At 45.2% G+C, this 24,825-nt stretch overlaps 1 protein-coding gene across 17 annotated transcripts in view; it reads right to left on the bottom strand.

Annotated features, from left to right (window-relative positions):
• Positions 1–404: 404 nt before the first annotated feature.
• Positions 405–24,825, bottom strand: part of KTN1 (kinectin 1) — a 74,771-nt gene continuing 50,350 nt past the window's right edge. For 11 of the 17 annotated variants that reach the window (XM_040557827.1, XM_040557836.1, XM_040557835.1 and 8 more), the window contains 20 exons: positions 24,094–24,131; positions 23,397–23,487; positions 23,222–23,299; positions 22,268–22,305; positions 21,163–21,253; positions 20,983–21,051; positions 20,519–20,556; positions 19,472–19,562; positions 17,351–17,437; positions 15,442–15,531; positions 14,298–14,378; positions 13,773–13,862; positions 13,593–13,685; positions 12,437–12,508; positions 11,850–11,933; positions 11,568–11,651; positions 9,087–9,170; positions 7,115–7,207; positions 1,989–2,112; positions 405–900 (listed from right to left, as the gene is read on the bottom strand). In XM_040557827.1, coding sequence (XP_040413761.1) covers positions 896–900; positions 1,989–2,112; positions 7,115–7,207; positions 9,087–9,170; positions 11,568–11,651; positions 11,850–11,933; positions 12,437–12,508; positions 13,593–13,685; positions 13,773–13,862; positions 14,298–14,378; positions 15,442–15,531; positions 17,351–17,437; positions 19,472–19,562; positions 20,519–20,556; positions 20,983–21,051; positions 21,163–21,253; positions 22,268–22,305; positions 23,222–23,299; positions 23,397–23,487; positions 24,094–24,131 — 1,521 coding nt within the window. In that variant the 3' untranslated portion in view covers positions 405–895. The remainder of the gene's footprint in view (positions 901–1,988; positions 2,113–7,114; positions 7,208–9,086; positions 9,171–11,567; positions 11,652–11,849; positions 11,934–12,436; positions 12,509–13,592; positions 13,686–13,772; positions 13,863–14,297; positions 14,379–15,441; positions 15,532–17,350; positions 17,438–19,471; positions 19,563–20,518; positions 20,557–20,982; positions 21,052–21,162; positions 21,254–22,267; positions 22,306–23,221; positions 23,300–23,396; positions 23,488–24,093; positions 24,132–24,825) is intronic. The other 6 variants (XM_040557838.1, XM_040557843.1, XM_040557839.1 and 3 more) reach the window with 3 other exon arrangements.

Below are 24,825 nucleotides of genomic sequence, written 5' to 3'. Positions count from 1 at the left end.
TTTTTGTACAAAGCCATGTTTTAGAGTTTTCTTTCCCTCTTCTGAGCTGTTTCTTAGCTCTCAACAAGACTTGCATCATCCAGGAAACCACCGAGTCCTTGTCAGGATGAAACTTCTCAGCCTTCTGTCTGGTCAAGGGGGCTGCGTGCCAAAAGAACAAAATATTAACAAAAAAAACACAAAAGCAAGAGCATGAAAAGCTCAGGGTGAGCAGTTTGAACCATTCTACCTCTACAATTAATTCACTTTGGCCCCCCAACTGTTTTGTTGCCTTCCCTCAGACAATCACATCCTCAAGTGTTATCCAAAACTCAGCGCGAACATCTCATTTTGCTTATTTAAGAACCTTACGCAGAACCGAAGGCTTCCTCCAAGCTCAATGAAAAGAACACAAACACCTTGAATAATAGCATCCCTTTATTTGCTGACACCATTACAAAAACTGATTACATTAGCAACCAAAAAAAAAAAGGAGTGTTTACTTGAGGTTGAAGTCAGAGGCAACTAATCCCAAAAATGTATTTAAGTAAAACAGTGTACAACATCAGTATTAAAATGTTATAGCCCATTGGTGACTTTACCGTGTTGGAGTTTTCTGAACAAGTTTTATTGAGCAAAATAAGATAAAAGATTACGTGTTTGCTGTCTCTCCAGGAACGTAACGGTCAAATTATCCAAAGAGGTTTTCTTTTTATTATAAAACTAAACTCTGGAGGTGTCTACAGAGTTGGGTTTTTTTCTTTAAATCAGTAGTCTAACAAGGATTAGAAAAGACAAAACTCTGTTCAGTGTTTCTGACAAAGTAGAAAGGGTGAAAACATAAATAAGGCTTTAATTTGGCAAAATATAATACAATGCCTTCTGCTATCCTCAAATTAGCGATTCCCCCGTGACTTCATTCTGCAAAAGAAAGACAGAACACCACATGAGCCCAGCACTTTCTGGAGGGAGCACTCAAGCAAGTCTACACCCAGCCAGCAGTTCAACGCTAACGAAGCTGCGGGCGTGAGCTGCTGGTCAGTGATGAAACCCAGCGGAGGCTGCGCTGACGGGAGGCTGAACAAAAGCAGCCCCACAGAAGCCAAGACGCAGGCAGCACCTACCTCCCACAACCCCAAGACAGTCCTACAAGACCAGCCTCACCCACCGTGAACGCCCTGGTACTGGCTGCCCACACTGTATTACAAAGGCAGGAGCAGAAAAAAAAAATCCTTAAGTTAGGAAAAAAGCGAGCCACCATCCTCAGTAGTTTAAGAGGGAGTTCTGACACGTCTTGCACGCTCACTGCCAAGGCTTCGCTGCTTCCCACATTGAGTAGTTCACAACCCGCCTTCAGAGCGGCTTCCAGCTCATCTCGCAGGGCTCACTCACAGATTCCCGAGGAAGTTCAATTTTATCCTCCCCTGAGCTAACTTGGGTCATTTCAGAAGTTTACCAGCATGATGCAGGTCAACCACAACGGCCCAGGTTTCAAAGCCAGCTGTATATTAAAATAAAAGCCTCGGTCGTGCGTCTGTAATTGGATCAAGAGTTCGTGCCAGGCTGCTGCTTTAGATATTCATTATCGCCACGACCACAGCAAGCCACTGCTGCTAACTCAGTGGAGCCCAGTGGGGTTACTTGATATCCTCCATCCCAAAGCAATCAGAGCATGGAAGCACAGACACTTTGCTCGTGTAACTGGGAAGAAGGAAACAAGGCACAGGCATTTTTTGTTGGGGACAAAACTTTGGGAAGCCTGCTGCACGGGGGTGGTGAGCAGTGAAAAGGGAGGGATAAAGAGTTAGTTACACGTCCAGAAAGGGACACGGAGTGTGAGATCAGTCCCACCTAAATGAAGTCTGGATCCAAAGAGGGATAAATCTGGCGTGTAGCAGCAGCTTTGGATGCAGTGCACGTAGGCAGTTTCAGGTTTTAACGCCTGGCTCGTTAAACCTGGACAAAGCCATCACGGACCAGCGCCCTCCCAGGCCACCAGCCGCACCTACCTACTAGCTGGTAGTGTTCCCGTCCCTTTGACAGCATTTGGCTTACTGACACGAGCAGCTTCTTGAGATGACCTACATCCTGGTTAAGATTCACCGCCACATTTAGCCTTTTATCAGTCAATTCCTGGAAGAAGAAAAATCATTAAAAACTCATTTACAATCTAATTACCAAGAAAGTCTAGAATTAGCTCCTCCGTATAAAATTACAACTCCTTGCACAGATGGGAACAATTCTTGTAAGTCAGAGGGTTATGGCCACATTTAAAGAGAACATTGTTCAAAGGCAAGAAGCCATTTCCCGTTCCAAGGAATTACCTGTACACCGGTAAGAGCATCGCTGATCCCCGGCTCTCGCCCTCCCTAGGACTGCATTGACTCACTGCTTCCAGGAATTGTGCTCCTAACCACAGCTCATCCAGCCTCAACGTCCTGCCAAGTGACCACCACGCGTCCCCGCAAGCCGTGCTCCAAACCCAGGCTGAGGAGAGCGCGTGGGTTAGTAGGCAGGTAGCTGAGCACGGCGGCAGCCCCGTGGGGAGGATGGTTTGAGCCCACAGCTGTACCAACGTGGCTGTGGGACCACCAAAGACCACCAAACGCTCAGTCTGGATGGGGAACCAGGTGGAAGCAGGCAGGCAGCTCGGGGGAGAGGTGGACAGCGATTATTTCAGCAGGCTGGCACATCATACACGCGTGTATCGCTGGCTGAAGTCAGCAGGAGACACGGCTGGCTGGCGTCCCTGCATTATTTTTTTTTTTTGTCCCGTGCCCTTTTCAAGGAGCTGGAAGCCGAACGAGCCACTGAAGCCTTTCATCTGTAGGTCTACTGCCCTCTGTGGGATCATGTCCTCAGCAGGACATAATAGCTGAGCACGAGGCAACTCCAGCTGTGAGCCCTGACAAATCCACCTGAAGGAGGTGGCTGGAGAGCCGCACCTTCCCCTGCCCACACTGCAGCATCAGCGCTCCCGTTCAGGCTCAGCACCTCAGACACGGGCTCTGCCCCCTGCCCTCCCACGGGTTCCTGCTCTGCTCCGAGCCCCCAGCAGATTCCTGCTTGCCAGGGGCACCCAGGCTCGGATAAGGACTTGGCAGAGCAGTCCATGCACCAGTCAACACGGAGAAACAAAAAAACAGGCTAGCCAGAGCTAGAAGACTGGAAATGAAGACACCAAGCTTGCTTTTATTTTTTTTTTTTTTTCTTTTAACAAGGAGCTCAACAGTTTCATATTAATAGGGAAGTACTACAACTCTAAACAGACTCTTCCCTTCTTGCCTGCCCTTCTCCCCAAAGCCAGACTTGCTGCGCTAACGCTGATCTAATCCCCGCTTTATTACCCTCATTGATTACCTCCTCCAGAGCCACACAAAGAGCTCCCCGTTCAAACCACGCATTACCGCTCCTAGGGCGGACGTGCAGATGTACCTGCAGGAGAGCTTCCCTTTGCAATTCACCAGCTAAAAATCAGCAGATCTGCCTCGGCGCCAGCGACGCGGAAGCGCCCGGCTCTCGGTGTGAGCACAGACGTTTTCACGAGCGCTCAGCACCAGCTGAGAGCAGCCTGCCAGAACGAGACCGATGCAGAACGCTGTTGCGAATCTCTCCCTGGGGTTTAAGTGAAATTAGAGGGAGTTCAGGGAGGGCCACTTCCCCGGCTCCCACTCGGCTGGGAGCACGGCTGGAGCCGCTGCGAGGCACAGGGCAGTAAATCAAACCCAAGCACCTGCCCCATTACGGAGACTACTGCGGGCTCAGGCAGGAGAACAAAGCGATATATCGCAAAGCTCTCACTCGCGTGCAACTGGTCAACATTTTTCTACTCTAAAAATCGTTGGGAGTCTGTATCAGAGTAGCTTTACCCATTTCACCCTTATTAAGGCAGGAAATCAGGGCTGTCGAGGCTGAGAATTCACTTAACAGTCTCCTAAGGTTGATGAAAGCGGACAAGCAAACACAATTAGCATCCCAGCAAATGACTGAGTCGTGGCACTGACCGATGGTGCCGGGTATAGGAGCGTGTGCGCGTTAGCGCTGGAACCAGCACGAGCAGAAGCGATGAAGGAGCCTTTCCGTTCACCCTCAGCCCTCCCCTCCTCTCCTTGCTCCTTCCTCCTCACCCCCCTCTTATTTTGTGGCTTCGCTAATATCGGTCGGTGTTTACTCGTGAATTACAGGCACATCCCCAGCCCTCCTGGGACCCAATCCTGACCAGCAATCGATGGATTTGGGCCAAACGCGCACACACGGCAGCTTCTGTTAACCCGGGGCTGTGAGGCTTCGTTATGGGGCCAATGCTGAAGCAACATTTGCCCTCTCTGGTTAAGCTGCCTCATGTTTACACACACTCCCCCTCAAATCTCCTGGATAAGCAGAGGCCTGGAGGATCTCCTGGGGTCTGGAAGATCTCCTGGGTTTCTCCTCAATTCCCACGTCCCTTTCTGCCAGGCATCGAGCTGACAGATTCAGCCCCGCCGTGCTTTCCATGTACAGCATCTCCCGTTTCTGAGGAGAGAGTGTTTCACACAGATTTGGGGAAGAGAGCACGTTAGATGGCATATAATCCTCCAAATAAGTTTACTGCCGAAGAAAGCTGCTGAATATAAACGACTTCCTTAGAGCACGCTAAAAGGCAGCCTTTAGTCATCATCCAGTCCCACGAGTGACAAGGAAGCTGATAAGAAAACCCAAATGGTCTATTTTTAAATAGAAAGAAAAGGAATCTAAAGAAAACACCGAATGTCTGAGGGTTTACGCAAGCATCGTTTCTGAATTTTGTGGTCTAGTCCCCAGAAGGAACTAATATGCTCGTTGGCGAGCATGTGTTTTCAAGCCCTTCAGGAAAAAAAAAAGGCGCTGTTGCTAGGTGGAAGTGGCTGGAAGACTTTCTTTTTTAATCGGCGAGCTATTTTAAGCTAGGTTTTTAGGCTTCCGGGGAGACAGCTTTTTTTTTTTTTTTAAAAAAAAAGCAGCAAAAAGGGTTTAGAGGAGGAGATAATGTTCTAATTTCAGCCTCTGCCGATGGCTACCTGTTCAGACAATTAACATTTCTACTAATGAAGGCTTAATTACAGGTTTATTAGGACTGTTTTTCCCACATTTCCCAGAATAAAGCAATAGATATTCTGGGGGAAGCCTGGATAGGGCTCCCACACTGCTACAGGGGAGCAATACAGGAACCAGAGGGGTTGTGCAAGGCTAAAGGGATTAAAACCAGAACTAACGAGCTCCAGCCACAGCAAGGCACATCTAACAGCACCTAGCTGAGGGTCTGCCAGCACCTCCAGCCGTGAAACGCCATGGCTGACGGCTGTAACACCACGCTCCTGGTGGTTTATTTCCAGCTGTGTCAGTTGTTGGGGGACAGCCCAGGGATGTTTGAGGAGCTCTGAGATGTGCTCGCTGCTCGTTTACGGTGGGCGCGCATCCGAAGAGGCTGCGCTGAGCTGGGAGAGCTCCGTGAAGAGGGGGAACGGGCAGGACAAGGGATTTCTCTCGTGGTTGGCTTGTATTATTACCCTGCCCCAAACCTTGCACCTGCCTTTTTAGCAACTCGGTCAATCCATAGCATCAGTCCCAAAGGCAGGCCACCAGGAACGCAGAGCAGAGAGCAAACAGTTTTCCCCTGACATGAGGAGGGCTTTTCCGCTCCATCCTGCTGCAGATAGACCCAGAGCACCCAACTGGCACCGTCCGGCCTTCTGCTGGCCACAAACACCTACCATCCCTTCCAGGAAACCAGCTCACAGGGCTGGGACGTGAGCGGTTTCGCAAGCCCAGCTGCATCTCTGGCTCTGATGTGGTCAGCCCACAACACAGAGGTCGATCAGCATCCATGACTGATCGCTCTGGGAAAGACATTTCATTTCTGCTAACGACTACAAAGGCAAAGGCTTTTCTACAGTACTCCTTAGAGGACTCCTGGCTTCCTCTTCCAGCTGATGAAACTACTTATTTTCAGTGGCTAAAGCAGTCAATATAAATTATTTGTCCTACCACCAAGCACTCGTCTCCCCCTCAAATGACAGCGTTTCCTTCCACTCGATCCATCAGAAGGAAACGGGTAATGAGTTCCATCGACACCACTTAGCTGTGCAAAATGTGCTGGGAAGACATCTGCTTTAGCCTTCCCAGCTGCCTTCTGCAAAGCTGTTCTGAAGCTGTTTTGAAGCTGACGTGAAAGCTCTTGTTTCCAGAGACGGGGAAGCCCTGCTACGAAGCCAGGATTCAGCCGCTTGTACAGGTGGCATCTTTTTAGGGCCAGCACTCTGGGAGTGCTAGCTATAGAAGCTGTTCGGTAATTGTCCATGCAAGCAGTAACCCTCGGGGACAGGTGGTGACCGACCCACCAGCATGAGGAAGAAACCACCCTAGAAAGGGTCCCCCCAGTTCCAGACCCTATAAAACCCCCTTTACCGAAGGATCTAAAAACACCTTCAGAGAGGGAGAGTCACCAATGGACAGCACGAAGCAGTGCTTGAGTTGCTCACTGATGCTCAGACTAGTGAGATTTTGCTGCAGGACCACAGCAAGGTCAGCACAAATTCCCAGGAGCCAGGACCTGCTGAGTTGCATTTGGTCACCTACCCGTGGCTAACGGCAGGCTCCTGTCCACAGCTGCAGAAGACCAGGAGGGTCATCATTCTGGCAAGAGACATTCCCATGGCACTCTAGACTGCCTCCTTTCTTTGGCATTACACACATCAACCCAACAGATAATATTTTAAGCTTAGTTAGTGATCAGATTTATTTTTAGCCTCCTTTCTTGAAGGAAGGAGTCTGGGTATCTTCCCTGAACTCTTCCCACTTTTGCCCAAACCAAACCAACAAGCCTTAGCAGTGCAGATCTCATATCCAGAATCTCCCCCTCCCTCCTCCTTGCAAATTTGAGCCATGGAAGGAAGTCGCAATCCAGATGACAGCAAAACTCCCAGCGCTTAGAAAGAGGTCGCCATCCCTGGGACACAGCTCCAGGATGCTACCCCAACAAGCTTCAGGACAGGAAGCTTCATCAGGCCTCAACGTTCCCATCAGCAGCACGTTTCTAACCAAGACATAGCTTCCCAAAGTTCACCCTTAACACGAGATTTGTGCTGCCCCTGAGTACGGTCTCAAGAGAAACACTCACCGAGTCTGTGCGAACGTCGCTGTTTTCAATAACATTGGCATCCCCAAACACTTTGCCGATTTCTCTCTCAAGAGATGCCAAGGACTCCTGGGCCTGTAGGGTGGGGAGAAAAAAAAAGAACAAGGGAGACAATAATTAGCAAAGGCTGAGAAGTGAACCCCCACCTCTCTAGGAGCAGTACTGGAGACAGGAAATCATTGTTCAGTAGGAAAGGAGTTTTATGCCAAATTTGCTCAGGGGACCAACACATTTGCCAAGATTGACATGTCTCCTTACAATCAGTACGCTGAGTGTCAGCCTGCCTGCATTTTAAAGCAATTCTACGGGGAAGCTCTAATAGTCTCGTGTCAAGTTATTAGGTAAAGAATTGCACAAATTTTTTCACGTGAGAGCAGCAGCACAGGCAGGTCTCTAAAAGCCAGATTGCAGATCTTCATTTACAGAGTACACCCTGAACCAGGAACATGAGCACTGCTCACTTCATACAGCGGCATCCAGCATAACTGTCCTGAGCAAAGTGGTTTTGAACACTATCACAGCAGATCTCCTTTGTCTTCACTTCCTGCAGAGCTTGTGATCATCTGCCCCTGTCCTATCAGACAGCCTGCCTCCTATCCCAGCAACAGCTCTCCCCCTCCAGTCCTGCAAGAACCCAGCCCCATTTCCTTGCTGTGCATCTGCTCTGCCCTCCCTTTCTGTCCTCTTCCCTTGCTGAGCTACACAGCTGAATTTCTCATCCAGCCTTTGTTTCTGACGAACACAAACTAGCCTTGTGGAATCAGGTCTCAAAGCACTGTGTGAAAGATCCCCCCCTAGCTTGACAGTTTGGTCAGAGCAAACCTTGTTTTGCCTTCTTCCTCTGCTTCCCATCACAAGCCAAGTGCTCTCCTCTTTCCAGGCCCTTATTCTCACCTTTAAGGAGAAACTCTCCTCCATCCTCTGCTTCTCACCCTCTTCTCATCTCCAAATACCAGGAGATGGCACAGAGGTGTTTAATGTCCCACTAACCATTCTTCAAGCTGCCCCGTGACAACAGCCCAGCTTTCATGAGCAGACATTGCCAGGGCACCAAGAACACCAGTGATCCTGCCAACCATCCCACTGGCCCACTGCTGACAGGTCTTTGGGTAACCCAAGAGACAGGAGAGCTATAGAAGATTCCTACAAGAGTTGCTGTTAACCCCAAAGCACTTGCAACCTTCATTTAAAGCTCGTGGATTCCTTCCCAGTTTCATGTTATACTTGTGGCTGAGAAAGCAGCCTCACTGAAGGAACAAGGTGTTGTAGAGGCTGGAGCCAGACCTCAGCTTCTCTGCAGACTATTCTCGTCTCTGTACATCAATTCTCCCACAAGAGGCCCATTTCTGGGGTGACAGCACTGAAACCTCACATGCTGAAAGATTTCCCACTCCAATCCATCTTGCAAGAGCAGCTGCTGAGGAAAAGCAGAGGTAACCCCATGTGCTTGTCCCATGAAGCTTTCCTTAGAGCTAACATTAAAGATCTGCCATCTCCTGGGCTATAGCCAGTTGGTAACCATGTGCAAATGGGCAGGTGGTTTGTTAGCCAACTTGTAACCACTGCCATTCCAGTCTGGATTTAAAAGCTTCAGGCTGTGATGTGTGTGGAGTGCTGTGGGATGGGATATTTATTAGGCTGGGTTTCTTTAAAGAATTGTCAGCCCCAAATCACCGCTTGTTCCTGCTGGCATAAAATTATCATGGACAAGAGGCATTTTCAAGAAGGGCAGTGAAACAAAGCTGTTTGTTGCATTTTTATCATTTCAAACGATACACAGGTATCTTGCAAAAGGTCTCATACCCACAGCCTCAGCTACCTGGGGAACCAACGAGTGCACCGAAACACCCCACCAGGCAGCTCGAGCCACTGCATTTCCCAGCATTTTAAAATTACGGATCCTGATGACTTGAGTAACGTTTAAGATCTGCAACTGTTAAGGATCTCTGCTTACCTTTGGCAGGTCACCAGCCACTTTCTGCCTCTCATTTTGATCAACTTTGAGTTTTGATAGTGTTTCACTTAACTGTGTTTTCAGCTGCAAAATAGTAACAAAGAAAATCAGTTTTACACACATGCAAATTTAATTTGTCTCCCTTGGATGAACCCAGTGCACACGGACTGCAAAGGGAGTGAGATTACTAAAAATTATTGCACACACTAGATTAGTCAACATATATGATGAGGTTTACAAGGACAGTCAAGGAAGAGAGATTCCATCTGTAAAGACAAATGTAAAGAATGGAAACTACAGAAGAAAAGACATGGTTGGAATCAGCTTGATTACAACTGGTCTCAACTTTGAGGCTATGTTGCCAGTAATTAGCAAAACTGAGCGTATGTAAGCCTCTCCAAGCACTCCTATCACAAGTCAGTCAAGACTTCAACTTAATTCTTAGTAAATATGCCAAAACGTAGACTGTCATCTTCCTAATTCAAGCTAAACAGTCACCTTACTGCCAAACAAATTAAAAACAACAACAAACGCCCCTCTGCTTGTCATCTTAATAAAGCACCACTTGTTACAACTCTGTTGACTTAACCAGTCTGCTAATGTCACATCAAGGAATGCATCACTGACAGGGGTATATTAAGTTGTCGATCGTGTTTAGATTCAGCCCAAGAAGTGAAACTATTTCAGTCAAGTGGGACGAATACTTTCTACTGGCTGCCCTTAAAATACGGCTTTCCAAAGAAAGGATATAAACATTTTTTTTTTTTAAAAAGAATATTTCAATTGCTCTTCAACGCAGCACACAGAATGAGCCACAGCACTTAAGGCGTGAGCCTCAAATAGGAACACTAACAAGAAGCTTGAGTGCCAATTCTGTTGGATTTGTGACTCTGAAGTGCACTGTGCTAATGTTCACTATTCCTGCTGTCAATCTTCTTGGGAGCCAGCAGGGGATTAAAGAAGTGAACAATAGGCTACTCAGAGTACCAAATTCTCACTAGTTCCCAACCTCTGCATTACACTTGTCTCATGCACGGAAGGTTTCCCCTTCTGGAGCACCTGTACTAACGGATGCTGTTTTTCTGCACTTTGGAGAAGCACTGTTGAGCTCCTCTGCAGCATCTGTTTCTCTCTCCTTGCTCACTTCATAAATTAGATGGGATTTCAAAATATATTTCCCAAATTTCTATCTCTCAGCCTCCTGCCTACTAAAAAAAAAACTCATACACTGGACAGCATTTCTGAGCCATTTGCACAGAGGTGCTCGTTTGCCACCTCCTCACTCTCCAGCCAACACAGCAGCATCAGATTGCAGAGTCAAGCTGCCCTAGCAGGGAGCTCAACTTTAAGCTTTTGTTGTTACAGGCATAATAGATTGTTGCCTCTTATATTCGAGAGGTTGGCGTTTACTGATTAACTTTAAGATATGCATTCAATTCCCATTTCCCTTGCTTTCAAAACGAGAGGCTTTGGTTGCTGAGGCAGGATGCTAATCAGTGCTGTACTAGACTTGCCAAGCATACGATTAAACTTAAGAAGATTGTGTTAGGTTTGTTTTGTTGTTTTTTTTTTAAATCAACTATTTTAACCCAGTTACATTAGTGGCAGTACCCTGGTGAGATCAGCAGCTCAGCGTGCAGTGACAAGTTATTCCGTCAACTACCCTAAAACCCAAAGACACAGTGACAAACAACCTTCTCTGATTCCGGCTCAAAAGCACAATGAAAGCACTGTTCAAGCACAAGCAGAGGAAGGACCTGACTGCTGCAGCCTTGAAAAAAGCCACTGAAGCAAATGAGAAGTGAAAAAGACTCAAACTGGAAAACCATGCATTTTGGGGGCCTATAGGTCTAGCCTCAGTTAATCCAACTGCTTCTTGAGAAAACCTGTACCACGAGCATTATTGGCTGGATAGCATTTCTAGCCAAGCGTGCTTACGTGGCGTATGCCACAAGCCAGAACAGCTATTCAGCCACAGCAGAATACCAGCTGCCGAATGGCTGGGTACTCTGAATTAATCTAACATTGTTTTGGACCAATTTCTGTATGTACAGAGAAGGATGGAAGAGCCTCTGCATAGTCAGAGCACGGTTATCACAAGCGCATCCTCAAAAGCTTTGGAAAGAACAACCAGAGAATAATCCTCAAATTCAACTGATGAGAGCACAACTTTCGCTGCTCCGAGGGCATTATATTTGCAGTTCCTTACGCTTAATATTTGCAGTTCCTTACTGTTGATTCTCAAGAAGTTTCAGGTATGAAAGTCCTAAAGACTTTTTCCAAAGTCTTAAGAACCAGACATGCTATTGTTAGGAGCAGAGAAAGAGACAAATTGTAAAAGTCAGACTACATAAATGATTGCAATGGACAAAAATATCAAGCTGAAGAGGTTAGCAGAACAGACAGGATTTGGAATAAAGTCTCCGCTTCGTAAGTATGCTGGGAGTCTAGTTTTTGCCCAGCGGAGAACAAGCTTCTTACCAAATTTAACTCTTCATTCTGTCTTACTGCTTCAGAATATGAATCATCAAGTTTTTTCTGCAACTCAGTCAACAGATCTTTGAGCTGAAATGAAGTTTAGAGTTTTAGGATTTGTCTCCTTAGGATGCCCACTTTTCTTCTGCTCAGTTATTAGTGTGTTGCTCTACCCTAAGGTCACAAGCATATAAACTCCTCAGCCGCGGGGGCTAAGCATTAGATTAGTTTGCCAGCCAACTGGTAACCAAACAAAAGAAAAAGGACAGTTTGGTCAATTATGTTTACCTCTCTGACTTCTGAAACATAAGTAGATCGCTCTATTTCTGCCTTTTCTAGTTCACTTTCCAAATGTTCTCTCTCTTTTTTAAGCTAGAAACAGAAAAACAGAGTTAAAACAGACGTTTTAAATGTCTTCCTTGCAGTAGCATTTTCTTTATTTATTATTAGCTATAAATTTCTATCAGATACTAGATGACATTTAGAGAACTCTTCAAACCTGGTGACTGCACAACACAGATTTAAACTGTTAGACTTCAAAAAGATAAAAATAAAAAGAACCATAAAAAAGAACCAAGCCCCAAATTTGAGATATCTATCTGCTTGTTGGTGAACTGCTTGGTCTCCTCCCAAAGAAAGGGCCCCACTTTCCAGAAACTCAATCCAATGGACGAGTACGGAAGTAAAAACAGGATAATTTCCAGTACTCTGCATCTATGCTTCTTAAAAACAGTGGCCAAAAGGTTCAGCTTAAACTACAACACAGGCTACGCTACTTGCAGGAGAGAAGGCCCAGTAAGTGCAGATCCATAGCATAAGATTAAATCATGTTTTGAATAACAAAAACCTTCAAAGAGAAGAACACCTGCACGTACAGTTTCGACTTCTTTGATTTCTTCTCTTAACCTCTCTACCTCGTGCTCCAAAGAAACGACCGAAGAGCGCATCTGCAGTTTTCAAGAAAGATAAAGACATCATTTAGTTGGTATAAAACAAACTCTCCATATATACACAGGCTTGCTTCTAGGATTCAGAAATATTAGGGATGATGAAAATCAGTGAACGAATAAAATAAGATGCTCACTCAAATAATTTAACGTACCCAGTCTCCATTATAACGCTTTTCCTACTTTGTCCCAACATGAGAAGTTCTCTGACATATATTTAGAGCCTAGATGCCCAAAAGATTTGGGATATAAGGACTAAAAGCCAGCTGTCCTTTAGTCATGGTAGGAAATATATTTCCTAGTCACTTAACAGGGAAGGCAATCTCCATTGATGAGCAACACGTACCTAAACCCAGCATATTTCGCCTTATTACAGACTGTGCAAGTACAGCAGATGGTAGCACATCTATAGTTCATAAGCTGACAGACTTTTATAAGACCCTCAAACAAGAGGTTTATAAATCATCTGTATGTTCGCTTCAGGCTCATACTCCAGCAATCAAATTTGCTAAGCAGAAGTACTTTAGAAACAATTTTTTTCAGAAAAGCAGTTTGACCTACTTTAACTCCAGATGAGGAAAGAAACAAGTCTTTTTTCTTGTTACTTGTGCTAGCAACGGAGCCCTCCTAAAAAGGAAAGCTTTGCAAGCAATTTCAAGTGTAATTAGTTGACCATAATGGATTAAGTGCTATTTTAACAGCTTCAAAAAAATGGTTATGATTATATGATACTTAAACCTTAATACAAGGTATCTGTATCTGTTCACAAATGGACTTGAAAAAAACAGATGCCTAACAGAAATACAATTTGAGCTGCCAGGATGAGAAAATTATATTCCAGGGCACGTTAATGGGCACTCTTAGCATGAAACAAAGTATTGCAGCAGAAAAATTCTTCTGCTATAAGGAGGAATAGTTCCTATTATATTGGTTGCAGACTTCACCCTTTTCATCCGCTGGTCATGCACGCATCAAACCACGCAGCCAGCACTGTTCTACACCAGCCTTTGTGGCTCTCAAACACCTTCTGCTACTTCAAGCAGAAACTGCCTGGCTACTGAAAAAAGCAGATCTTCAGAAATACCTGTTTAAGTTCCTTCTGTGATTCTTCAACTTTTATCTTCCATTTGCTTTCTTCCTCTTCCACACTCCTCTGTAGCCTTTGTAAAATCCCCTCCTAAAAAGAGTGTGGTTTGAAAGCTTACAGCAGAATAAAGGCAGCTTACAACATCACAAGGCACAGGTGACCAGGCATTCTGCTTACCGTCTCTGCCAGAACTGATTTGTATTTCTCACACTCCAGTTGCAAGAGTATGTGCATCTCCTCAGCCTCCTTCAACTTCTGCTCCATAGCCTGCGAAAGCAGAAAGGGGACCAGGAGAGTTGAACTTCAGCTGACAGATTTAAGTCCTGTTATTTATCTTATTTCGAATAGCAAGCTGATGGCATTCCCACTGGCAGGTCTTTCTTTCCAGCCTGTACAAGGATGCCCAAGGCAAGTGCAACGTTCACAAGTTACTGCTGTAACTCCATATCGCTTAAAAACAACCCAGTTACTTGAGAAAGGGAACAGGCATTTTGAATTTGATTAATGTTTTCACAACTCCACAAGGTCCTTTTCAAAAATGCAAATGTATTTCCAATATACATTATGCAAGTAGCTGTAAAACAACTATCTTATCGCCTGTTCACCAATTTGAACTTCACAATCCTGTGCATAATTTGTGAGATTTGTACCAGAAAACATGCGATGCCATGCAGAAGGAAGTTGTCCACTGTTTGTGCTTACCTTGACATCTTCAGATCCCGAAGCCCCTCGCAAATACTCTTTAGCCATCTTTTCAAATCCACATATCCATTCGCTATGACTCTGTTGGGAAATGCATTCAGTTAGAGCTACAAGTAACTTCAATCAATTTATCTCAAGGACATTTATCTCCCAGCTGCAGGCTTACGGAGCAGCGTTTCAGTCCCCCAGTTCCCATGAGCTAAGCAGCAGCCTGACAGCAGTTGTTCAGCTATTACTGTACGCAGCAGTCAACGGGCAGCAATCCAGGAGCACAGAGTTAAGAGAGAGACAGTTCACAGGGACCTGGAAGCACTAAAATCCAGCTGGGTCACTGAGGTCTCCCTGCAATTGTCAGGGCTCTATGATAAGTATTTCAACACCGAAGGAAACTTTTTCCAAAAGACTCTGAACCATTAAAACAGACGCTTGCCATGTGATTTTGGAAACCTCACTACGAAGACTGCTTTATAACCTTACAGAAACAGTCATTTTAAAGGACTTTCTAGTTCATCACAAGACTAACTTTAGGCCATTTAAGAATACTTTAGAAACGAATATTTAAAACCTCTACACATTACAAATCACACAGACCCCCATTTTCTAACCTTGCTTTACATCGTTCACAGTCTAACCCACACAAACCCACTGCACTTTCTTTGCAAACAACCAAAAGCCACTGAGAGTGTAAAACTGGAGGGTAGTGGCTTTCAAAGGAACTCTGGAAACAAAACAAAGCCTTTTGAATTGTATCAGCTGGCAGCAAGGCAACGCAGCCCCTCAGAAAAGAGGGGCCAGCAAAGATCTGCCCGACAGGCGAGGAAGACTGATACCCATCCCACCAGACAGCGAACAAACATGCAGCAGACTTTATCTGCCCTGAAAATTTATCATCTCAGCTAGAGACATGGTAACACGGAAAGGTAAAACAGATATTAGGGAGGTTAAAGGAGAAAAAAAGAAAAACTAACACTTTTCTCAAAATAGTTAAGCTCTGCCTCTCTTCTGCTGGCAATTACAGGTATCACCAGCAGAAAGCATTCTGGAAAACCCTTGGGGAGAAGCAGACCACAGGGATGTGGCGCAGGCTGCCAGCACAGTGGGACCCCAGCTCCCCAGCTGTATGGGATGAAGAGACTTCTCTTACCACATTAGAAGGAAGCGAGACGTTAGGGAACAGCTTCTGGAGTAGTTCTCTGGTCTCCACTTCAGCAGCTTCCAGATGCTGCTGCCTCTCCTAAAGCAAGAAAACAGCTCACATGAAACTGGGCAACATGCTCCACAGATGAGGCAACAGCCTCTTCTACACCTACAGTAAACTTGTTTAACCCAGAAAGGCGGTCTGAACTGAGAAAGGCTCTATAGGCTCTAAAATTGCCAGTAAATTGCTTCCAAAATTGACAGCAAATTGCTTCAGAATTTGGCCTTCACATTTGTTCATGCTTTTAAGCTTTTTTCATTAAGATCTCCTCCAATCTAGCCTGCTCGTAGAGCACTTACACCATCATTCACTTGTTCACAGCAGAACACAAACTACACGGTGCTGAGTGACTGTATCCACAGATCACACCAACACTTCCACTTCGGTCGAGCAACCTCAAAAACAAGTTGGGTCAATCAGTATTTAAAGACCCCACACTTAAAAACAATTTTAGGAGGAACAAATCACCATAAATTAACATCACCACGTAAAAAATGGAGAATTAATAAGTCAAAAGTAAACTTTGCGTTAACGCACATTTGAACCAGGCCAAGAAAGCAAGACTATCTTCTAAATATTACTTCTAAGTGCTTAACAGGGAGACCCTTACATCCTCCTCGTCCAAGTTGGATGACATGGAAAATAATTATTAGAGCTGTGTGAAAATCTTCCACTTTTCTTTGTCATTGCTCTGCAAACAAAAAAACACAGAGCCAAGGGGCACCACATATCCCTTGTTCCTTTGCAATTTATCTAGCATTAAGAGCAGACCAGCCACAGGACACTTGCTTGCTGTGCTTGTGGCAGGTGGGTTTATTTAGCCATACGCCACTGCTCAGCCAGGCTCCTGCATGAGTTTAAGTGCAGAAAACCTAACCCCTGCACAAAGGCAGCTTTCAGCAAACACCCACTGCTAGTATTTGATTTTCTTTTCCTTTGACATCAGTGTTACTGCTCTGAGTTCCTCTGCTGCAAGAGATCGGTGGCATTAGTAGGCTGGGATCCAGAGACAAAACGGACAGGAGACACATTAGGTTGTGAAGTTGCGCGAGGTGCATTAATTTTCAGCAATTTAGAAACCACCAGTAAGTGGCAAATGGCTGCTTAATGAAGTCTTCAGACTGCAAGAGAAAGCAGGCAAGCATTAGCACACAGCAAAAGCAGGTACACAAACTCCCTGAACACAGGGCTGAGCAAAGAGCAGAGACGTCTCCCAAACACAGACGCGCAGCCCCAAACTAGAGCTCGTCTGCTCCTGGCTACCTGACTTGTGTTTTTAAAATTATTTTGATGCACAGTGAATTCTGCACAGTGACAATCAGCACAAAGTCAGGCTCATAACAAATGCAAGCTCCTTCCGGAGCAATCCATGCCCCGTGTCATTTCAAGCATTGGGTTTGACGGGACCTGTCAAGCTTCAAATAGTTTCAAGGAGGAAATTCACAACTGTGGTGACATAGTTTTCCTGAGGAGTTCCCAGGTTTTTAAATAATAATCTAGTTCTAATTCTACATGGGGCCAATAAATTTATTCAAGCACAGAGAAAGCCCAACAGATGAAAGCAGGTTGCTCACCAGCGGTTTTTATTCTAGAACTCCTCACAAAGTGATTCACGACAGCTCTAACAATTATGCAAACAAATCAAAAGTCAGCATGCCCACAAATTAAGGATAAAAAAAATAAAAGAAACCTGAAGACGACAGGGAGAAGCAGAGGTGAGAGTATACGAATGATCACTCAGAACAGACTGTATTTAAATTGCAGTAAAAGTTAAAATGCCTCCATTCCATTAAAAAAAACAGCTGCAGATCTGCTTCTAGCTTAACGCATCGTTTCTAGCAGTTAACATTACAACCTTGGCAGTCTTGTTCACTTTGTCCTGCAGCAATTTTTCAGTTGATGCCAATGCCTCCATTGCTTTCCAGTTTTTCTCCCGAAGGTCCTAATCATTTTTAGAAAGAATGATTTCAGTTCAGCCAATATTGAAACCGTTTCCACTTTTACTTCAGAGATATATTTTGCATCACACTCCACCATTTGCATTTAAATGCTGGTTACTGCGGGATGATTTTGCTGGGTAGGATGACATACACTAGCAAAAAACAAGTGTCATGTTCAAAGAGTTCAAATGAGAAAGTGCCAATTTCTCCCCAACCTGCCCCCACAACCAAAATTGATCCCAGTGCTACTGGGCTGCAGAGTTACCGTGCTAGTGACCCCACACTTTGACTGCACTTGTAAGAAGAGAGAGGGAAGTTTCCAAAAGTAGTGAGAAACACAGACACCAAACCACAGATTACACAACAGAGTGTTAGGCATGTCGCATTGCAGAACCCAGCGTGAACCCGAATACACATGGAGGTGTACACATTTATGCCCCTGATGGCGCAGCCGGATCTAACGGCACAGATCCTGGTGCCTGAGCACGAACCTACTAAGCCAGGGCTGACTGCAGGAACACAAAGCTCAGGGCCTCTGCTCGCAGCACCTACCCACACAGCTGTGCCCAGAGAACACCCTGGGTCGCTCACCAGTACCCTCCTGGAAGGCTTTGGGCTTTTTCACCAGCAGTGAGCAGGCCGCAGGCCGGCAGGGAAGCAAGGCAGCGCTGTGCTGCGTCTTTCTTGGCAAGGTCATCAAACGTGTACTCCACAAGATGTCACGGTTATAGGGCTGAGAGCTCTCACAAAAAGTAAATGCCTTACAGCTCTTCTCTAGGAATGACAGTGGGCCTTGTGGGGCAGAGATTACAGTGCTTGGGACTTGTATTTTTTTTCTTCTCCTCTTCCTCCAGACCCTCAGAGCAACCTGCCTTAGCAAAGGACTGTTTCTGAGAGGCATCCAAATCCTAGCACATACCTACACTGGCTTTTCTTAACCACTTCCTCGTTTTGCCTGCCTGTCCTAAGAGCTGTTTCACAGGCTAAAAAAAAACAAAATTGGATAAGATTGCAATGTGGCAAGCTGGGACCTATAAATATGGTGTGCCTTTGTCAGTAACCAGGTTTGTGCTTGCACCACAAAGGGCACTGCGACCTTGCAGCTCCTCTGGAAAGGAGCCTGTAGGAAGCACACAAGTTCTACCTTTCCAGCTCACCTCTTTTCTAAGACCCAGACACCTTTCCCCTACTTTCTTTCAGTTCTTAAGCAATGCTACTTGCTCAAAAGCAACACACAGTCTCAATGTTTTCCTTGCGTACGCTCCTTGTATCGTCTCACTTTTAAGCAATAAGGCACATTGCGTGGTATTCAGCGGGTTTTATCGGCTATCAAGGAGAGAGAGCTAAGTGAGCTAAAACCCTGGATTTTAACAGCTTTCTTCCATCAAATTTAAAGATGCCATTCTCTTGCCCTCCACAGGCAATGTATTACATGGAGGTACTTCAAAGATCTATAGTGGAAGATACCATCTCTACTTCCACCCACCAACAACCCATATTGCACTGTCGGTGGCTGCTGCAAAGGAAGGCTGACTGTCCTTTGCCTCCCACAGAAGAGCAGGATTAGCCGCTCCCAGGAGTGGGAAGAGGCAGATCTGAGAGCCCTGAAGGTAGTGCCTCCTCCCTTGTACCCACACGACAAACACAACTCGGGCAGAGCACAGCCCTTTCATCCTCCCACCCTCCCTCCCCTAACCCCCTCTCCTTCCCTTGGGAAGGGACACGTTTCTGAACAGGGCTGACAAGGCTGAATCCAAGGCTGAGAACTTGCTGCAGGATGTGTCCTCCAGCCAGTCCCCTCCCTCTCGTCAATTCAGCAAGAAGCCATAGAGCTGGCAAAACTTGGAGCGCTACGGGATGCTTATTCACTCCCAAGAAAAACAAGGAGTGTCCAGAGGACACAATATGGCAGACAATTGTCAGAAATTTGTTCTTAGCAGAGCACCCTAGGCATTGAGAGGAGTGTTGTGCATGAAGGTTTGGGGGAAGGTTGCTGTTTTCTTTTCTGAAGGGAAAGGGGGGGAAAGTTTTCTTACGTTGTTCTTTTTCCTCTGTTGCTCAAAAGCATTTCTCTGACAGGCGAGCTCGTTTTGAAGACTGGTGATTTCCTTCTCTTTCCCTGCAACTCTGAATTGGCAAAAAAGAATCAAGTCAGGAGACATTTCAGACACTTCAAGTGAAGCAATGCTGCCCTTTCACATATGCTAACTTGCCTTCTCTTCTAGCAATACACCTTCTTTGAAAAACTGCTCTCCCCACTTGGCAACACTGTTTGCTTCCTACTGCTCTGTGAACTGTGGGCTGTCAGAGCAAAGCCCGTTGTAAACCTGTTGTTTGCTTACAACAGGCATCTGCACGCATCTATCAAGGCCATGGAAAGGCAACACATTAGACGAGGATAACTCAGCCAGCCCACGCTAACACAATGCCACAAAACAGGCATTGCCTGCTGAATAAAAGCATTCCTTTTCAAGCACCTAGTCCACAATTTATAAGTCACTTAACTTAAAAGAAAAATAATTCAGCCAGCAAAGAACGCATGACAGTGGCAATTTGTGTAGCACAGTATAAGCTGGCAGGGTATTAGCCTCCATATAGTGCTTTAATGCACTTCATCTCGATGTTATAGCATCCTTTTACCCCAAGACCTTCCTTGGGAAGAAATTTCTACCAGATGATTTCACGATATGAACAAGAACCCTCCACACGGCTGAGGGTCTAACAAAAAAGCTTGTCACTTACTTGAAACACCAACATTTAACTCTTCAGACATATAGCTGAGCTGGCATGCATCTAAAATTAAATCAATTGTGGCTTGCTTACTTTGTGACCATAACACATACAGCAAGCACTGCTTGCAGAAGACTCCAGCTACAGATTATTAATGTGAGCAGAATCTTTACGTTCAATTTTTATTAGATATTGAAGACATGAGTTGATTTTTTGCTTGTTTTCGTTTGTTTAACTGGCCACTTCCCACCTAAGTCTATTGTACATTTGGCATGTATTTCATACTCTAAATTCTCCAAGCAGTAAGTGAAATGAAGCACTAATTATTGCATTCAACTTCTGGCAGTACTCACACTTGCAGAAGCTCCTCACTCTGGACGGCCAGAGATGCCTACAAACAGATCAGAAACTCATTAGGAGCAGATCAGCAGCAAAGAGTGATGCAGAGAGCATGCTCTGCCTCGTTAATCAAGCATTGCTGCAGCATTAAGCAGCAGCACTCCTGGCCTCCAAGGGAGTCCTGTCCAGCCTCCTTCGGCCAGGAGAACCCTGGCTGTGCTACAGCATGTAAAGACAGGGTAGAAAGCTAGACAAGAACACAGGAGGCATAAGAAACAGCACAAGGCTGCAAACCCACACATTAAAGGGAAGCAGGGACAGACAGGCAACAGCCAGAAAAGCTGGCTTACTGCAAGTCAACACTGCAGTGTCCCTGGATTTGCATGGTTAATGCAACTACTGGTTTTCCATGGACCCACGCAGGCTACTGCAGCCCCTTTTGGCTTTTGCTCAGTAACAACGCAATTGGAAGCTGTACCTGCTTGCAGTTCTCCTGTTTTAATTCTTGAATTTGAACTTTGAAAGACTCATTTTCCTTTTGCATATCCTATTTAAAGAAGAGACACAATGTTTTACATATATGTATACATATAGCTATACACACACAAAGTACATGCACTTCCCCTTACAACACAAGGTACTTCCACTGAAACTTTACCTGCAACTGTTTTACTTGGCTTGCAATTTCTCTCTCCTTTTCCTCCAGTACAGCTTTCAGCTTCTGCATTTGTTCTTTCTCCTCTTTCAACCTACAGAGTTGTTTTGGAAAGAAAAAAAAGAGTTAAAATACAAATTGATACTAAGAGACAGACGGTAGCTGGGACAAAGTTTTCAGCAGCAGAAAACAACTAAGCTTCATATGCTATGTATAATAAGCAGCCACATGGAGAAGAAGCCATTAGAGTATGGCTCTAAATCAAGAAAACTATCCAAAACACATGCCAGCTGCAGGAACGTATATTGCAAACACCTACCTGCTAAGAACTGGAGTGAAGCAAGCCAGTCATTTCATGCGTCAATCAGCAAATGGGTTTAGTCATGACTGATCTCACTCAGAGCAGTAGTGGGAGAGGAGCAATTGATTCCCCAGGCAAGTCCTCCAAGCCAGCTGGCTCTGAAGGAGGTGCCAGGCACAGGCTCCCAAAGGTGAGGCCACCTTAGGCACCATGTGCAGGCTGTACAGGAGCCCTGCTTGGAGGGCAGTACTTTACAATAGCTGCTCTGAAGTTAGAGTCTCTTTTGGCACAATCACATACAAGCTCTCTCCAACTTAGAGCAACCAGACAAAGCAGAGTCAAAACAGAGGGAACTCTTGCAGCATTTCTTTATAAAACAGGAACTGGAAAGCTGGTCATTGCATCTCAGACTGAAATCAGCAAACCCTGTTCTTTGCTTTCACCAACTCAACTGCAGGTACTTAAATCCACATTCTTTTAAAAAACTTGCTAAACAGAAGGAGAAGTTATCACTAGACACAAAAAGGAGCAGTAGTTTCACAGGCTAGTAGAATCCTGAGCAATCATTCACTTTTACAAAGTGTATGAACATTTCCACTTAGACGCACCAGGCAGGGACGCCAGAAACTTGCTCTTACACACAGCAGCAGGCGTGCTGGCTAGTGTGTGTCCATCAGCACTAACAGCTTATTTTCGCAAAGCTCATGAAATTCTTGAAACCCTCACACATTCCAATTTAAGATAAACACCAGCACCGCGTGCATGTTATCGATAGGTACTTGAGAAACTGCTACTAAGCATACTCACAGACTCTCCAGGTCCTGGACGTGGGATGCAGCAGGCACCTGAAAAACAAAGCAGTTCCCGATCTCATTTTGATTGCACAAACAGCGCCAGTGAAGTCTTCGAATTAACAGCAACTCTTTGCAGGGGCGCCACACAGGTTGCAAGATACTTGCCAAGGAAATACCGACAAATTTGCGTCATAACAAAACACGCGTTGCTCCAAGAATATCTAAACACATGGATTTCAGAAGCACAGCTTACACCAAGCACCACAAACTTTGCACCAGCCAGTTTCTTTCCGCTCCACCTTTCCCCTGGGATAAAGGCCTGTCTAGACATCCACCCAAAATAAGAGCGCAGCTCAGCTTCTACCCTTTATCACCACCAAAATCCAAACTGAGCGGGAATACCACCTTATTGGAAGAATTTTTCCATTAACACCTGGCTTTAAGAATGTCCAATCAACTGTTCTCAAGTCCAGAGCAGAAAAATCAAGAGCCAAAATATTCCAGGCAATTGCAACTTCTGGAACAGGCAAAGGCAGGAAGAAATGACAGCAAAGCCTAACCACTTCCATGTAAGCTGCTACACAGACTAACAGCAGGAGCTCCCTCCATGACCCATACCCCTACAGGGACACACTTCAGTGTGCCAAGAAGGTACCTAGGACACAGCTATGACTACATCTATGAGCTTCAAAGTCTCCAGACCAGGGCTACTCTTTAAGGAATAGCATCATCCGAGTTAAAGAAAAGCTCTCAGAACTCAGTAACTGTGCAACACCTGCTCTGGATAAACACAGTTGAACTATTAAGCTTTCTATGCTGTAGACTACCAGTTTAGTCAAGTAGAATTTAAAATAGCTCTGTAGGTTGAAGCCAAAACAAACCCTTTAAGAGGGGTAGAGGATAAAAACAAGCATCTTCCAGTTCAACCAAGCAGCCCCCTCAATCCCATTCCCTCTGCAGGCCATACCTGTTGGAGCTGTTGCAGGTTCTGTTGTTCTAACTCCTGAACTTTACTGGTTAACTGTGCAATTGTATCTTGTTGACCCTTCGGACAAAAAAGAGTGAGAAGTATAAATGTAGTCTTTCCACAAGCAGAAATACTGCAACAGAATTTATTTCCCTAGGATACCAAGAAAGCTTACCTTCAGCCATTCTCCTTTCTTAACAATCTCTTTCTCCTTCTCTTCCAATAAGGCCTCCATGGTTTTCACCTGATTTTCCTTCCCCTTCAACCTGTAACAATACACACACACAGAATAAACCCCTGCTCTTTTACTCATTGCAGCTTGTAGCAAACAACAGCAGCCTACGTGATCAAAGGTACAACCACAATTCACCCACTGAAAATGAATGTGGGACTTCCACTTCAGTCTTAGTTAGTAGGAGATGCTACTGATCAATGGTACTGATCATTAAAGGAAAACAGACAACACACATTGCAAGGATTTCGTGTGTGCTCTCCTCACCTGAAATACTTCTTCCCTCCTCCCCAGCAAGGGACATGAGGGACTGATGACCCTGGCAATTCAATTCTTATTTATCCCCCTACCTCCAGTACAGGCATTACTAAAGTAAGCTTGCCATAGTACCTTGCCTACATGCTTCTATCCTGACTTGAATTTAATCCCACGTAGGTTGATTTGGGCCCACAAAGCCACGCAATACTTCACCTTGTTTGCTGTCTCAGACAGGATCAGGCAAATGTACTAAGGATGCATGTCTACTAAAATTGGTGTGACTAGCCTGGCTCACTTCCTGAACATTTTAACTTAAAATAGACTGGAGCAGGGAAGAGAGAGGTGCACACAGGGCAGATGAGACGTTAACAACTGTACTTACAGAGTCTGAAGTTCTTTAACTTGTGATGTAATCGACACCTAAAGAAAATAATCAGTACTTCAGTTCAATATACATTTAAAAAGATGCATAAATGCTACAAACTGCTTTAGACAGAAATAGGGGGGAAGACCGTTAAATATTATTAAAATAGGCACACTTCGTTGCAGTAATGTAAGCATAAACACACATTCTTTGTGGAAAAATAAATTATGAGAAGCCAAACGTCTCCACTATTTACTTTCATCACATTTAAAACAGGAATTCCACAGCAGAAAGGAAAACAGTGCAAATGGGAACGCAAGCAGGCCAACCATAGCACCGTTCCACTACAGGCAACAAAGGAACAAGTGGACACTGGTGACAACCATCTCACTACAAACTGCAGCTCAAGTCAGAGATCACCTCTGGTCATTTAGATCTTTATAGAAGCAAGAGCTTTTTAGACACACTCTGCAACGTCGGTGCCCCTTTTAAGTTTCCATTTTAAGCCTGAACGTGAATTAAAGAAACAAGATTGAGTGGGAATACTCCCTCTGAATTTTGTACAAAAGCCTGACAAGCTGGAGACTGGCTATCTGTGTAGATACACGTTGTGCAAATAAGCATGTTTAGTTTAGTCCTCCTCTACAAGCTCTAGACATTCCCAGAAAACACTGTTCTGCTCACAGAAGACCCAGGGGTGCGTATATACCACCTCTGGAGGAGACATCCCTTATATGCAGCTTTCCAGCA

Source organism: Cygnus olor, chromosome 5 (assembly GCF_009769625.2).
Source record: "Cygnus olor isolate bCygOlo1 chromosome 5, bCygOlo1.pri.v2, whole genome shotgun sequence".
NCBI classification, from domain to species: Eukaryota; Metazoa; Chordata; class Aves; order Anseriformes; family Anatidae; genus Cygnus; species Cygnus olor.
Note: the sequence above shows the minus strand (reverse complement) of the source record. Positions and strands in the feature narration are given on the sequence as shown.